At 38.0% G+C, this 17,262-nt stretch overlaps 2 protein-coding genes across 4 annotated transcripts in view; one reads left to right on the top strand and one right to left on the bottom strand.

Moving 5' to 3' along the window:
• Nucleotides 1-3,892: 3,892 nt before the first annotated feature.
• LOC108540831 (uncharacterized) lies at nt 3,893-16,074 on the bottom strand. The gene is made up of 4 exons (XM_017890086.1): nt 15,770-16,074; nt 15,123-15,161; nt 12,413-12,577; nt 3,893-4,438 (listed from the first exon to the last, which is right to left on the bottom strand). The coding sequence occupies exons 1-4, from the start codon at nt 16,054-16,056 to the stop codon at nt 4,267-4,269; spliced, it is 663 nt and encodes a 220-aa protein (XP_017745575.1). The 5' UTR covers nt 16,057-16,074; the 3' UTR covers nt 3,893-4,266.
• Nucleotides 15,881-17,262, top strand: part of SNX13 (sorting nexin 13) — a 152,333-nt gene continuing 150,951 nt past the window's right edge. The window contains exon 1 of one of the 3 annotated variants that reach the window (XM_017890084.1): nt 15,881-16,110. In XM_017890084.1, coding sequence (XP_017745573.1) covers nt 16,099-16,110 — 12 coding nt within the window. In that variant the 5' untranslated portion in view covers nt 15,881-16,098. The remainder of the gene's footprint in view (nt 16,111-17,262) is intronic. The other 2 variants (XM_017890083.1, XM_017890085.1) reach the window with 2 other exon arrangements.

The following is a 17,262-nucleotide window of genomic DNA, read 5'->3' as shown; positions in this document are numbered from 1 at the left end:
AAAAAAAAAAAAAAAAAAAAAAAAAAACCCAGCTAATTTCATAGCTTTAGCTCTTAAATTCTCAGTACTAGACTTATCCATTAATCTGATATTTTAGTCTATTTGTATTCTTCTGTAAGCCTTAAACATTATTTACTTCAACTTTGACAGGATATTTATAATGTTGTCTATTGGCTCTAGTAAGAAAGTGTTTTTATTTTTTATGAAGTTAAATATACTGCATTTTAATTTTCAATTAAGATTTATTTTCAAAGAACTCACTATATTACTTTATTGTGTGCATTACATTTTAAAGATTTAAATAATTTCTTTTTAGTGCCATAGATACAATCAATCAAAACTCTTACAGAGGCTGACAAAATATTGCTTCAGTTAGGCGAGCAGAACCTGCACAGCCTTCTGTGTCATGCTTATCCAAGCAATAAATTACTTTCTTAGACAAAAATCATCCTCTGAAATTGCTTTAGCTGTTTCTGAAGTAAAGGTATTGAATGCATAGTATTGGGAACACTTTATTTTGCTTTTACCAAATGCAATTATTTTCCACTTGATAGCTAACATCACAAGAGAAAAAGATAGGTTTCTTATATTTTACTGTTTTCTCTTTCACAATAAGTCTAGTTTTAATTTGCCCCCAAGAAAGGTTCTTCCCACTCTATAACTTAATTTCATTGTCCTCTTAATCCAGAAGTCTTTGTAAAAGTAATCTTAAAACATCTGAGAAATAGTTACCAAATTTGAGTTTAATGCCTGATGTCATTTCCTTGAAAGTTATTTCTAAAGATAGATAAAAGTCATTTTTTGAAGTTTTGATAAAATACAGATACTGACTCCATATTCACTATTCATCCTTCTTGAAGTTTCATAAATCAAGTGAATAACAAGTGCCTTCCATTTTAGTCTCTCCTGAGAAATATGCTAACAATGTCACACATATACAAATAGGTTACTATGTGAAGAAAGTAACAAGGAAGAAATCAAGTGAAAATTAAGTGCCTTTGGGACTTAAAACTCCTAGGAAGCTTTGAAATCTAGGTCAAAAACATCAAAGAAAGACTCAAATTCATGCTCAGGTGAATGTAACCACCACTTGATTTGTGTGATACATACTGAACAAATTCTGACATAGAAAGCTATGTATTTAGCTTATTTTGACTCACGTTAACTTTAGTCAGCTTTTGTGGGCATATGTTCTTTTTTCAAATCTGAGGAAAGCCAGGAACCCTATTCCCAGAGGGTAAAAATGCACCTAAACAGAAACACACAAATCTTGCATAGAATTTCAGGAAGTTTGCAAACTCAGTGAAGCCTGCCCACTAAATATACAGGGATTTTTATGAGTCAGGACACTAATGTTGCAAATAAGAGAAAGTCAACTCAAATTATCTTAAGGCAACTATCAATATATTGCCCATATAGCTGGGAAAATAGAATAACTCAATGGCTGCAAGAAGTAATGCCCACAATAACTGGGTCTGGAGAGTCAGCATTACCAGGATGTACTCTATCTGCTGTTCACTACTGTAGGAATTACCTCTCTTGGCACAGTAATCTCATTTTCTCCTGCTGCAGAGATACCTTCTTCACATGGTGGAGAACTTAACCTGCCAGAAGATCCAGCTTAACCACCCTAGGAAGAAGTTCCCCTGAGAATCTATGTATCAAACCCAGAGACAAATTCTCTCTTTGATTAGGACACTTGATAATCCACTAATCACTGTTGCTCAAATTAATCAAGTCTGAGTTCCATAGTCTCTTCTGTGGCAGGAAGGCAAGAGAGGCAAAGTTTGTAACTAGAAGAAAAAGAATGGAATACCTTAAATACTATAACCAATATCCACAGCTTCCAGTATCAAGTACCTAAGACAACAGAGATAATGGGGAGAAATTACCTTTCTCAACTTTTTTTCTGACAACTATTTCAAGTTTCAGCCAAACAAATGTGAGAATGTCAAAGAAGGAAATGAGCTGGCAATTAATGGATAAACTAAGGCAGTGTGAAGGGGGTAAAAGAGTGTCAGTGCTGTGCTGATAAATTTGCTAAGAAAGAAAATACATACATATATATTTTTGAAATATACCTTACTAACGTGAAGAATAAATGGCACACAATTATTAAAAATGATGTAATATTCATGTTTATGATTTTCATATAGCCAATTAAATCTCTTCTAATGCTTTTGCTGACTTTTGCTGAATTCCTGTATCCTCCCTAAATTATGGTTGCAATTAATAAAAAGTGTTCCATAAACATGAGTGTCGGCTATTTTCTTTTTCGTTAGCAAGCAAATGTCAGAACTTCATTCATTTGTCAATGAACAACTTCATGTGAGCAAATTCTTTGCTAAATTGGATAATTAAGTTTTTGAATACAGGTATACCTTGGAGATATTGTGAGTTTCAGTTCCAGACCACAGCAATAGAGCAAATTTCTCAATAAAGCAAGTCACAAAATTTTTTTGGCTTCCTAGTGCATATAGAAGTTATGTTTATATAAAACTGTAATCTATTAAGTGTGCAACAGCATTATATCTAAAAAATACACATAATTTAATTTAAAAGTATTTTGCTGCTAAAAATTGCTAACAATCATCTGAGCCTTCAGCCAGTGGTAATCTTTTTACTGGTGGAGGGTCTTGCCTCAAGGTTGATGGCTGCTGACTGATCAGGCTAGCAGTTGCTGAAGGTTGGGGTAGCTGTAGCAATTTCTGAAAATAAGATAACAATGAAGTTTGCTGCACTGATTGACTCTTCTTTTCATGAAAGATTTCTGTGCAGCATGCAATGTTGTTTGATACTATTTGGCCCACAGTAGAACATCTTTCAAAATTGGAATCCTCTCCAACTCGGTTGCTGCTTTATCAACTAATAATATATTATTATATTAATAATAATATTATGTAATATTCTAAATCCTTTGCTGTGATTTCAAAAATGTTCACAGCATCTTCACTAGGAGTACATTCCATCTCAAGAAGGCATTTCTTTGGTCATCCATAAGAAGCCATTCCTCATCCACTCAAGTTTGACGATGAGATTGCAGCAATTCAGTCACATCTCCAGACTATATTTCTAATTTTAGTTCTCTTGCTATGTCTTCCACATTTAAAATAACTTCTTCCACTGGAGTCTTGAACCTATGTAAGTCATTTATGAGTGTTGGAATCCAGTTCTTCCAAACTCCTACATAAATATTGATATTTTGGCCTCCTCCCATGAATCACAAATATTCTTAATGACACCTAGCAGGGTGAAAACTTTCCAAAAATTTTCAATTTACTTTGCTCAGATCCATGAGAGAAATCACTAACCTATGGCAGCTACAGCCTTATGAAATGCATTTCTTAAACACTAAGACTTGAAATTTGAAACAACTCCTTGATTCATGGGCTGCAGAACAGATGTTGGGTTAGCAGGCATGAAAACAACATTACTCTCCCATACATCTCCATCAGAGCTCTTGGGTGATCAGGTCCATTGTTAATAAGCAGTAATATTTTCAAAGGAATCCCTCTTTCTGAGCAGTAGGTCTCCACTGTGGGGTTAAAATATTCAGTAAACTATGTTGTAAACAGATGTGCTGTTACCAAGGATTTGTTGTTCCATTTCTAGAGCACAGGCAGAGTAGATTTAGCATAATTCTTAAGGGCCTTGGGATTTTCAGAATGACAAATGAGTATGGGTTTCAACTTAAACTCACCAGTTGCATTAGCCTCTAATGAGAGAGTCAGCCTGTCCTTTGAAGCTCTGAAGCCAGGCATTGTCTTCTCTTCTCTAGCTGTAAATATCCTGGATGACATCTTCTGCCAATAGAAAGCTGTTTCATCTACACTGAAAATACATTGTTTAAGATAGCCACTTTCATCAATGATCTTGGCTAGATCTTCTGGATAACTTGCTGCAGCTTCTACATCAGCCCTTGTTGCTTCACCTTGTACTTTCATGTTATAGAGACAGCTTCTTTCTTTAAACCTCCTGAACCAACCTCTACTAGCTTCAAGCCTTTCTTCTGCAGTTTCTTTACTTCTCTCAACCTTGATAGAATTGAAGAGAGTTAGGGCCTTACTATGCATTAGGCTTTGGCTTAAGAGACTGTTGTAGCTGGGTTGATCTATCCAGACCACTCAAACTTTCTCCATATTAGTAATATGGCAGTTCCACTTTCATGTCTTTTATGTGTTCAATGCAGTAGCACTTTCAATTTCCTTCAAGACCTTTTCTTTGTATCCAGAACTGGGCTAACTGTTGGTGCTAGAGGCCTAGCTTTCAGCCTATCTTGGCTTTTGACATGCATTCCTCTCTAAGCTTAATCATTTCTAGTTTTTGATTGAAAGTGAGAGACATCTGACTCTTCATTTCACTTGAATATTTAGAGGCCATTATAGTGTTATTAGTTGGTATAATTTCAATATTCTTGTGTCTCAGGGGATAAAGTAGTCTGAAGAAAGGAAGAGAGAGTGAGAAAGACCAGTCAGTGGAACAGTCAGAACACAACATTATTGATTAAATTTGCAGTCTTATATGGATGTGGTACATATTGCCCACCCAAAATTACAATATTGACATCAAAAATCACTGATCACAGACCATCATAACAGATATAATAATAAAAGTTTGAAATGTGAGAATTACCAAAATGTGAAAATGAAACATGAAGTGAGCACATGTTGGAAAAATGGTGCTGACAAACTTGCTTGATGCAGGGTTGCCACAAACATTCAATTTGTAAAAACCACAATATCTGCAAATCGCAATAAAACAAACTACACACACACAAAAAGGCTGTGCCTATACTTGAAAGATAGTTCTTTGTTTGTGCTATACATCATGTACAGCTAGTCATGACACCTTTATGTGTGTGTTTTCTTTTTTTGAGATAGGGTTTCATTTTGTAGCCCTGGCTGGGGTGCAGTGGCATGATCATGGCTCACTGCAACCTTGAACTCCTGGACTCAGGTGATCTGCCTGCCTCAGCCTCCCAAGTAGATGCCTCCTCCACACATGTGCCACCATGCCTGGCTATTTTCTATTTTATTTTTGTAGAAACAGGATCTCACTATGTTGCCCAGGCTGGTCTCAAACTCCTGGCCTCAAGCAATCCTCCTGCCTGAGCCTCCCAAAGTGCTGTGATTACAGGTGTGAGCCACCATGTCTGGCCTACTATTCATTATTAACATTTTCTCTTGGTCTTAACTCTACAAAACCAGCAAAGCAATAATTCAAGCCTTAATTTGTCATTTGGCTATTTCTGTTGTGTACATTCTCCCACTATAGCTGGTTTTAAGCTACTGACAGGACATTACTGAATACAAAGATGTGCACTAGTACCCCAATCTATAGTATTTTCACTATATAAGACATACATAACCTCAAAAACATACATAATAGTAAAAAATGATAAAATAATAAGATTTTTGGATATTCACTACCTTCGTTTTATATATCACCTATTTATTTATATTTTTTTCTGTGACACAGCCTGAGGAGGTCCTGATGACATGTGCCCCTATATATCATCTATTTAATTGTAAGTTTATATACTTTATTTTTAAATAATGGCTGTTATTAAAAATCATTTAGCAAAATTCCAAAAATTTAACAATTGTCTTTGTGAGCCAGTCCAAACAAGTAACAACAAATTATGAAAGATGTTTTGTATGATTCTTATGAATAAAATTTAAATTAAGAAACAATAATTTGAAAATATTATTCATAACTTAGAAAGCTGACATGTAAAATCAAGATTCAGCCATGGCATCCCTATGATTTATCTAAAACAACATACTCAGTAACTATATTCAGGTGAATATCCAGTGTTGAATACTAAAATTTGAATTGCTTTACTTTATAATTTGACAAGTTTTAGATTATTTCCCATTTGGATTTTCCAAATGTATACGTCATGTCAACCAATGAGAAAAATAAATGTGTCAGATTAGCAATTTACAAACAGGAGAGGTAAAGTCTGTTAATATTAGAAGAGAACTATGGTTAGATTTTCACAAACTAACAAGAGAAATCAGATAAAACTACCGAACTCACTCTTGTCTCTTACATGAGAGGGGAAGAAGTAGGTAAACTGGAAAAAATCATAACTAGATAAATGATAGTTTATCTCAAGAGCTCTTTATGAGAAATGGACTGTAAAAAGCAAAAAAACAAGGCTGGGTGCAGTGGTTCATGCCTGTAATACCAGCACTTTGGGAGGCCGAGACAGGCGGATCACAAGGTCAGGAGATCGAGACCATCCTGGCTAACACGGTGAAACCCTGTCTCTACTAAAAAAAAAAAAAAAAAAAAAAAAAGAATTAGCCGGGCGTGCTGGCAGGAGTCTGTAGTCCCAGCTACTCAGGAGGCTGAGGCAGGAGAATGGCATGAACCCGAGAGGTGGAGCTTGCAGTGAGCTGAGATCACGCCACTGCACTCCAGCATGGGTGACAGAGACTCCGTCTCAGAGAGAAAAAAAAAAAAAAAAAAAAAAAAAATGCTCTGGAAAAGGAGATAGGTTTTTATTGGGATTCAAAAGGTGTACTAACTCCTAGAACTGAGATTCAACTTGTAAGAGCTTACAGAAAAAAGAGTAAGTTCCAAGTGAAAAAAAAAAAAATCTACACTCAAATTGATTTGCCAGTTATTGGCAGATAACTCCTGGGCAAATTATCCATCTGAGTCTTTATTTCCTTGTTAATGGGGCCAGCAATACTTACCCCATGAAGTTTAAAGGTAACAAGGTACATAATGTGCCTGGCACAGAGGAGGCATTCAATAAGCATTAGTTCCCTTGTTCACCCAAGTGAACTGTCAGCATGGGTGACTGTCAGAGGTGAGAAGCACCTCTCAAACATCCCCAGGGCAAAATCTGCCCCAATCCAGGTGATTTGAGTTATTCTTTGATGCAGATTCCTAAGCAAAACACCTACGTGTACTCCCTTAGTTTCCAGTTTGACCACATCCTTGGATTATATTAGCTACTGGAACTCTCTGGAGAGTTTCTCAGGATGTTCCCTGTTTCTGGTTCGTAACTCTCTTATTCATCCTTATTGCTATTCATTGCTTCCTTGGTTTTCTTTTCTGCGTGACCTGGTTGGAGTAGGGTATTTTTTTTTTTTTTTGCTTTTTTAGACGGAGTTTTGCTCTTGTTGTCCAGGCTGGAATGCAACGGCGCGACCTCGGCTCACTGTAACCTCCGCCTCTCGGATTCAAGCAATTCTCCTGCCTCAGCCTCACAAGTAGCTGGGATTACAAGTGTGTGCCACCACGCTCAGCTAATTTTGTATTTTTTTTTTTAGTAGAGACAGGGTTTCACCATGTTGGTCAGGCTGGTCTTGAACTCCTGACCTGAAGTGATCCACCCACCTCGGCCTCCCAAAGTGCTGGGATTACAGGTGTGAGCCACCACGCCCAACCAGAGCAGGGTTTTGAGGTCACCCTTTTGACCCAGAAATCTTAATCTGTGTGTGTGTGTGTGTGTGTGTGTGTGTGTGTGTAGTCTAATCTATAACACCTACGACATGATTTATTAAGGCCATAGTCCTTAGAAGATTGTATATCAATTGGAGATCTACTTAAGTAATATCACTTAATTAAAACAGTCCCCTGATCCTGAGGGGTGGGGGGAAAAAGAGGGCAAACATTCCTTAGGTTAGAAACTTTCTATTCTCAGAAAATAGAGTTAGAGGGTGTTTTATTTAGGGCATATATTGCCAGCTGCTGTAACAACCACCCATAATAATAAAAGAATTTGTCACTCATGCAAAGTCCAAAGGTATTTTTTTCCTGATCTAGTAGATGGGTTCCCCTGTGTGGTTCCTTCCAGTTTGAGTTTCTATTATCTCAATCTGCAGCATCCAAGGTCACCTTGGAAGATGGACAGAGGGGAGGATTGCTACACTCCTTTGATTTAAGCTAGTTAGACCACCCTAACCAGATAGGTAGAGCATGTAATCTCTTTCATTATCAATGAGGAAAATGAAATGATTAGGTGAACACATAGCATCGTCATGCTACAGATAGATTTAGAGAGCTATTATGAAATATTGCCTCCTCCCCATAAACCAATGACTCACAGATTAACAACTTTACCCTAAAGACAAACATGAAATTTAGAAACTCAATTATATTTTCACAGTGTAGAGTTTCAGCATTACCAAATTTTTTGGCATAACCATAAAGTTCAATGAATTACTCAGAACAGACACAACTTCAAACAAGGTAAAAGCTCTTGTTTATGAAATCAACAATCTTTTACAGAGTACTACAACACAATTAAAATCATAATAATATAGAACTTAATTTTAGGGCAATAAATTACATTAAAAAGTAATACTGTAATTCCTATGTAAGGTTGGGATAGCCAGAAGAACTACTGTTTTTCCATGCAGTTTTAAGCACAGTATATACCAAAGTAATATTTTGTAATATTTTGTCTGTGATATTTCTCCCATCAGTTTCCTGTGGTAAATAGAGCAAAGAGTAATATATAAAGATTAAGAAAAATATGGCTTGTATTTTAATTATATAATCAAAAGATTTAAAGAAAAGCCAGATCTTATCTATTTTTCTTCCCTTTTTTTTGAGGCTAAATTACATTAGGCAAAAAGGTAAAGGGTTTAAATATCTTCTGTGCACCTTCTAACCACTAGATATTGAGCGATAATCGATGTTCCTGATATGAATTCCATAACCTTATGATCTCTAAATTTGAATAGCTAGCCCATTTAAGATTTAATGAATAAAATAATATGTAAACAAAAGAGCATATTCTATGATTCTATAGACGGATTATCTGGTAAATAGCCAATAGGGTACCTCCACCCAGAAGGCAGACATCTCACTTAAAGAAACACAGCTAAAAACATGGATTCCTTCATTCATTTTTCTGCCACTTCTACCAATAAAACAAACACATCCCATTCAAAGCAGAACATTTAGCTCTCTGTTAGCAACAGCAAGAACACTTCCCCAGCAACAGGAAAACTCGAAAAGGACATCTATTTTTAAAAATAAAACGTGAAGCCCTCAGCATTTTGCTGATTTAGTGAACAAGACAGAATACAAATCTTATCCATCCAGATTAAGTGAACATTCCATAGATTTCAAGAATAAATAGCCTGATTTTATATGCTTTTATTTGATAATTTGATTTGTTTTATACACCAGGACTTTTCTTGACATTTTGCTGATTTTCTGTTCATTTGCACATATGGCCATTATAAGGTAGGAGGTGTCTCATTTTAAATAGAAAGGTGGTAATTCGAGGAGTTCATTACCATACGCAAAATAGTTCACAGTAGTCTGTGCCACTGCTTGGTAGCAAGGTTTTTGTAAAAAGGTGATGATGCATATGTTTGTTGAAGGAAAGTGGTAAGAAAATGAACTGCAACTTACTTTCACTAACTATAACAGTTTTAACACAAAAAGAAACCTTACGAAGCATTTGATCTTGAGCCACAAGGCATTGTCCAATGACTACAATAACAACCCACCATATTAATGTAGACAGTATATTCGGGTTACTCTAATTATATGTTTCAATGTCATTACTTTACAGAAAAGGAAACTGAAGCTCAACAAATGGTGATCTTTCATTTCCAAGGTTTAATCTCATTTTATAGCAAAGGCAAGGCCACAGTGCAAATCTTTCCAGACTTTTATTCTTTTTATTCCACAGCCAATATTGTGGGGCATGTGTGTAACATCTCTTCCATTTAATTGTATGTACATTTATTATAAACAGTTTTCAATTTAAAATTTTCATTCAAAACAAAAAGATCACCATATATGCAAGGGTGAAGGCATGCCAAATTAACTGTGCAAATTAACATATTATCATTTAAAAACAACAGTAATTCTTAGAATAATCTTATTATTTTACCTTTGTTGTTAAAATAGTAAAACAGGAAGCAATATAATGAAAGCCTTTGATTTCACCCTTCTGTAAAAATGAAACTAGCTGAGGTAAGCCTTAAATACAGGCATGTATTAAGCTTCATCTATGAGTACTGATTCCTTTTCTCATTTCCTCCTTTGGCTAAAGGCAAAAACAGGAGTTCAAGGACCCACCACAACATTTACGATTCACATAAAAAATGAAGGACAAAGATGGTTGAAAATTTTTAGTTCTTAAAGTTAGCTCAATTAATATACTTGATACAGTATACACACAATTCTGTATCATACAACTTCACATGACATATATACGTACATATAGATAAGCTTACACATATATACAGTTATGTATAAATGTATCATTTTTTCTTTAAATATTGGCTCTTCTACTAGCTGTGTAAACTTCAGCAAAAAATTTTAACCCTCTGAGCCTCAGTTTACTCATTTGTAAAATGGAAATAACAGTTCCTATCTTATAGGATTGCTGTGAAGCACTTAGAACAGCTACTAGCATATGGTAAGACTTTAACAAGTATTAGGTAACTAGGTATTACAGAGAAATCGATTATATATTATTTATCAATATAAATATCTCTGATTCAAGTGAAGTTTATTCAATACAATGATCAGTTGTTTGGGTCTACAGATAAACATGTAAAAGCAATTTTGTTACGTACTTCTCTTTTCCTTTATGTTTTAGGGCTATGAAACTATTCTGTATGATACTATAATGGTGGAGACATGACATAATGCATTTGTCAGAACTTGTAGAACTTTGCAGCACAAAGAGTGAAAATGTATGCAAATTAAAAATCAAATCATTTAGGAGGTAGGCAAATCTCAGGAAAGAATGCTGACTTTGACAAGAGAATTTAAATGTATCACAAATGTACGAATCAACCTCAATGAAAGGGTTGGGAGAAAAAGTGCTGAACTAAGTGACTTTGGGAATGATTGGTCTATAAGGAATTGGTCTATACTGAAGGAACTGCACATAGGCAATGTACTCTAGTTGATAAATTTGTTTCCCATGGGGGTATGGGTTAACAATTCTGAAATTGCTATATATGTATTTTGAAACTGAACAATTAAGTAAATGGATGGTAGATGTTAGGTGTCAGGTTTCTCACTGTCAAAGTGGAAATTACATACAGATAAGCAAGGGGAAGAGACTAGAATGATCCATCTGATAATGGATTAGAGTTGGATACCAGTATGAATTCATGTTTAGCTTAATATAAATACAAATGATTACATGCTGAAATATTTATACATAGGTATATATACATGGGTTAGTATACAAGTAGTTAATTCCTTGCTCTGTCAGCTACCAGGTCTTAAAAGAAATGACACCCAAGCAGCAAATAGCACTTCTTGAGCCTAGATTTTGGTTTCTGACACCATTCTCCAACAAAAGAAACCAAGATTTCTGAAACATATGGCTGATTCTAGACCTGGGGCATGATGACCCCAGGGCATCTTATAGTACTAGAAAGTAAGCATGTACTTAAAAACAAAACTAACCAAATGAAAAACCATACCACATTGATGGGAGTATATTAAAAGGAAATACTAAATTACTAAACCTCTAGTGGCTTCTAAGGGTAGTAGTAAGATCTACCGTAATGGTCTTTTTCAAATGTTAAATATAATACATGCAAAATGTCTACCACCAGTGCCTGGCCCATAATACATACTGAAAAACAGTAGCCATAATTAAGAATTAAATGTTTGAAAGGGCTCTAAATTTTTGTTTTCAAAATGATTGACTGAGGTGTCACTGATGTAGTAATACTTAATTATTTTGTAGACTTTTACAAATTTATAATGCGGTTCTTTCTATTTACATCTTTGCATTGTGGAGCTAATATTGAAGACATTTGTGTACATTATTATTTTGTTATGGCTGTATTTGTTAGTAAAGCCTCATATTATTTCTGCTTCTGTCTTTCTGTCTTGAGTTGGCTCAAAATTGCCTCAAAAAGTATCATGCAAGAAAAAAGCACATGCTGGGCTAGACTTCAGAGTACTCTTAAATGCCCTGAGATTTCTGCTTACTATTGCCCTATTAAAGCTGTAAAAAGAATGAGGACATCCAACTCTTATCTGTTCTTAGGATGTCTTCTCTGTTGTCAATGCATTATTTCAATACCAATTTGCAGGCTTTGACACCAGTCCTTGTAAATGAGTATATAGTATTTAATGTTCAGTAGAGATGGTAGATGACACTGATAATATTGCATTATGAAGAAACTAGAGTTAATAGAATGCTTTAAGACATCAAAAGATTAAATGAGATAAATGTTTGCTAGATGCAATTTGCCTAGGAGGTCAAAGGCATACTCTTCCTGTTTCTCAAAAAGCAATTAGAGCCAATTGGTGACAACCTGAATATGTAGAATAAATTGTTTTGCTTCAAAATTTAAAACAGGCAACTTGGATATTCCGAATCTTTGCTTGTAGGTTTAGAAATCACTGGCAGTGGCTTGTTTAAAACATCTTACACTCGATTTTTGCCTCTTACCTCTTTTTGTCATGCTTTCCTGTGTTAATCAGACAGATTGGACATGGCTGTTGAGGAATCAAACCTTTTGCAGTAATAGTCACGTGCTTCTTAAGATAGCTTGCTGTTTTAATTTCTGATAGCCAAAGAACCAGGCATTTCAGATCACCCTGTCCCAGGTTTCCTCTGTAACAACAGATAGGAGTAGGATGGTTTTAAGACATTGAATCTGTATCAAATTAGGTGCTTTTTTTTTTTTTAAAAGCTAGCTGTCTATAAGCATTCTCTTTTCCAACTATATAACTCCTTAATTTCCATAACTCTCTTATATAGTATACCTTAATCACTTTGTTGCTTCCCTTACTAGTAAATTAACTTTGACTCCTGCCCAAGATGTATTTAAGAAAGTGAAGGAGGTCAGGTGTGGTGGCTCATGCCTGCAATCCCAGTACTTTCAGAGGTCAAAGCCTGAGGATCCTTGAGGCCAGGAATCCAAAGACTAGTCTGGCAACATAGTGAGAACACATCTCTACAAAATTAAAAAAAACATAGAAGACACAAAGGTGAAGGAAAAGGTATAGCTCACAATTTTGTCATAAAGTTTTCTGTAGCATTCTAGTGGAAGTAACAATTGTCACACACTATTTTTTTTTTTTTTTTGAGACGGAGTCTCGCTCTCGCCCAGGGTGGAGTGCAGTGGCGCCATCTCGGTTCACTGCAAGCTCTGCCTCCCGGGTTTATGCCATTCTCCTGCCTCAGCCTCCTGAGTAGCTGGGACTACAGGCACCCGCCACCATGCCCGGCTAATTTTTTGTATTTTTAGTAGAGAGGGGGGTTCCACCGTCTTAGCCAGGATGGTCTCGATCTCCTGACCTCGTGATCCACCCGCCTCGGCCTCCCAAAGTTCTGGGATTACCGGCGTGAGCCACTGCGCCCAGCCTGTCACACACTTTTAACATTCTAGTGGCAGAAGTGATGTCCCTATTAATTGGAAAAGAACACACAATGTCCTATTTTTAAATAATTTAATCTTTCAACACCAAGGATTTTGTTTTTAAAATAGTTTTAATTAGGTCTTTTCCTTTTGGTATCTTTTAGGCAATCATTCATCCATTCATTTATTAAGAAATATTTATTGAGCATCTACTCTGTGCCATCTACTATTTGAGTATTTTAGGTACTAAGGAAACATTCAACAAAATGAAAAAAAAAAAAAAAAATCCCCGATCTTGTGGAGCTAACATTCTAGTGGAGGGAAGGCAATAGAAAATAAAAATAGAAAATGACGGTGTTAGAAGGTAAGTACTATGAAAAAAACAGAAGCAAGGAAGGGATGATTCTGGGGAAGGGGCAATATTTTAAATGAGATGATTAGGGTAGGCTTCTTTGAAAAAAGATGACTTTTAAGCAAAGATTGGACAGAAGTGGAAGATCTAGCCATGCAGGTATTTGGTGGAAAGACCTTTCCAGACAGAAACTATACACAGTGCAAGGGCCTCAGGGCAAGGAGATGCTTTGGTGTTATAGAAGCAGGGAGCAGGACTGTGTAGCTGGAACAAAGTGCATAGCAGAAATGAGGTCAGAGGGGTGGAGGTGAGGTAGGACTTGTGAGGCCAGCTAGCATTGAATTTTTAGGTTGCAGAAAAGACTCTGGCTGAGAAAATTAGGAAGCCATTGGAAGAGCTAATACTTTTGGTTTCCTCTTAAGTCTGTAGACAAACTTCTGAATGTTAAAGGCATCTTTATGTCACATCACAGATTGGTTCAAACCTCAAGTGTCAACACTTAATTTACCACCTTTAAAATAAATGAAATGCCTTGCTTCTAGTAAAGATAAAAAGATATAGTGAATAAAACCGAACACTCAAGCCAGACAACTACATTGCAGTTTTAATTCACTAGCTGGTGTCTTAAATATTCATGAGCCTCCTTCTCTGTTTTCTTATTTACAGGTTGGAATACTATCTTTTTCCAGGTTCCTTGTTGTCTCTAGTATCTCTTGGTTTCCTTTGATACCTCAGTCCAGGTAGGATTTCCACGCTAATTTTCTATTCGTGGTGTAATCTGTCAATATCAGTAACACATTTTATTGTATTGCAGAGGTCAGAATTTTGCTGGTTCAGCAATGTGGAAAAGATGTACAAAATGCAGATTAAAACAAAAAGAAAAACTACTTTGCTTCAATTAGTTGAATTGAACAAAACCAGTTTTTCTTGAATTTTTTGCATGACTGCTTAAATGAACTGTTTTGTTTCCTTGACACAATAGAGATAATACAAGGTTTGTCATGCCCTTATTGTTTTGAGAATATAAGAGTAATGTATTAAGTAAATTTCATTTAGCACAATAGTACTACTGTTAAATGGAGGGAAAAGATTCTGGTAAAAGGGAAGAAACTCCTGGCTTTAGTTTTCTAAAAAGCTTTTGTACCTCTTGTAAGAATGACATAGAGGTGTTTTTAATGTCAAATCTGAAAATTTACTTTTCAATTTACTTGGAAACTGGTTTCTAATATAAAACAGGGTAGCACACTTTCCCAGCATGTTCAGGTAAACTACTTTCATTACAATTCAGGTAGAAGTGACTGCCTTTAATTCTGTACATCGCAAACCATCTAGTGGTAGATCTAGAATGGCGTCAGTCTCAGGGACTTCTATGCACATTGAGTTCTAGAGTTCAATTCCATTTAAGTTGGGACTATTTACAACGACATTTGCTGAAATTTGCTCACCTTGATATACAAGCATATTGTATTAAGAAACCAGTAAACCTGTGGAGATAGCAGGTAAAACGTACAGCCTGTTTTACATTTTCTTTGAGGTGTCTTACTTGTAGCATAACTAAACCTTCATTGTTAGGCAGGTGCTGGCCAATCACATCAGCGACAGTCCTAACTCTGCTAGGATCGGGGTAAAGCCGATAAGCCGTATCATATCTACAACCTGTCTCGGACCCCTGTAAAGAACTCACTGAGGATTGGTAGGGACAAAGGAAAGTTTCTGTCAAAGTTTAGGAGAAAAGGGTAGCGTAGGGAGCTGTTTCAAGGAACACTTAAATCCCAGAAGAAAGCCGAACCCCAACTCTTCGGTCGCCGCGGGGCCAGTGAAACGCGAGAGGGAAGTTTTTCTACAGGAAATCTGCCGCCTTGTCCCCGAGACCAGCAGCAGGGCCATCAGTCGAAGTGTCGGCCTCTCGCATTCTCTCCCCTCCCCAGGGCCAGCCAACCCTAGTGGGCGGCGGAGGATGCGCCGGCCCCAAGGGCGCGCACGTCTCTTCCCAGGAGGTTAGGGCGCTGGGGCCCCTCTGCACTCCCAGTGGTCCCAAGTTGGCCCAGGTCCCCTGCCCCAGGGTCCTCCAAGCCACCACCAAGCCAACTACCAACTCCAAGTCGACTGCCGAGCGCCCGCCTCCGCTTTTCCGCGCGCCGGCGCTATGGAGACGGTCACGAGACGCCGGCAGCCCCTCCGCCTGCCAATGGGAGCGCACGTTGCAGCGAGACGCGGACGTCGCTCTTCCAAGATGGCGGCGCGTCCGTCGCGAGCGACCGGGCCGGGGGGAAGCCAGCGAAGCCGAGTAAAGCCGCCGCCGGGGAGAGGACTGAACGAGCAGTTGCCGCCGTTGGCGGCGGCCCGAGCAGTTTTCGCTGCTGCTACGGCTGTTGCCATGAGGCGAGGCTAGGGAGGACCTCACTTCCCCGGGGTGTAATAATGCTAACTGAGGTAAGCGGCGACGGTGGCCAGTGTTTACCTGTGAAATGGGGAAGGGGCCGGCGCCAGCCCGTCAGAGAACATCATCTCTCCGGAAGGTGGGCCTGACCCTTCGCCGCGGGCTCCAGGGCCCAGGAGCGGCGGGGATCCTACAAGTGCCCCCAGAGTAGGAGCTGTGCTGACTCAACAGAGTCCCACCACCTCCGGCTGCCCGTGCCTCGCCTTTCGCAGTTGCCACTTGCCACTCGCCCCTGGCACTGGTCTCCCTCCTGCTGTCACTGCCTTCTAACTCATCGCTCCCTTCTTCGTGACCCCTTACGCGCTACTTTGTGGCAGCGTTGGCCTTTCCACGTTACTGATGGTTCTTGTTATCCTGTGATTTGCCCGAGGTCTCCTTTCTCCGGTCCCTGAGCTCCAGGGCCCTCCGCCTCCGAGCTCGGTCAGCAACCTGGGGTTGTTGCTCGGCCCGACCCGGTTTGTTTCCCACCGCCTACTTTGACTGCTTCATGAAGTGGACTTTTTATCTCAAGCTGCGCTTGTATGGCTCAGTTGTGTCATCCCCTCCCCCACACCCATCACCTTTCGCTTAAATCGTGGTCATCACAAAGTTCAGTTTAGCATCTGCTTCCTTGATTTGCGTGTGGCCCCTTTTACTCTCTATGGAATAGTTTTTTTACTTGGACCTGAGATGGAAGTAGGGCAACTATGACGAACCAATCAGTTTCCCTTTTCTGTGCCTAATGGGCATTGCAAAAAGCTGACTTTTTGAAGAAGTAGAGTTTGCCTTTACTACCAACACTTGAAGGGGAAGAAATAAATTGGTGCAACTAGGTACTTGACCCAGGTTAGCCCAGTTATGTGTTGTAGCATCTGCAGGTGTAGGTGTCACTGAACATAAAATACTGAACCTTGTGATTTGATGAAATGCCTTTTTTGAAGCTGTTCACTTTAAGTACTGTGAGGATCCTGACGTGAGGAACTGACTGGATTGGGCATTTTTATGGGCTGAACTGAGAATAGGAAACAATTTTAGTGGGCAATGGGAAGTATTCCTACATGGTCCAAAAAGGAAATACAAACATTTGTAGGTGACTGGCTTTTATTTTGTGAAAAGTGATGATAAAGTACATACTTGCCTGAAATTTCAAGTCCTTGGAACTTGAC

This window comes from Rhinopithecus bieti, unplaced genomic scaffold, assembly GCF_001698545.2.
Source record: "Rhinopithecus bieti isolate Rb0 unplaced genomic scaffold, ASM169854v2 scaffold_19861, whole genome shotgun sequence".
NCBI classification, from domain to species: domain Eukaryota; kingdom Metazoa; phylum Chordata; class Mammalia; order Primates; family Cercopithecidae; genus Rhinopithecus; species Rhinopithecus bieti.
Note: the sequence above shows the minus strand (reverse complement) of the source record. Positions and strands in the feature narration are given on the sequence as shown.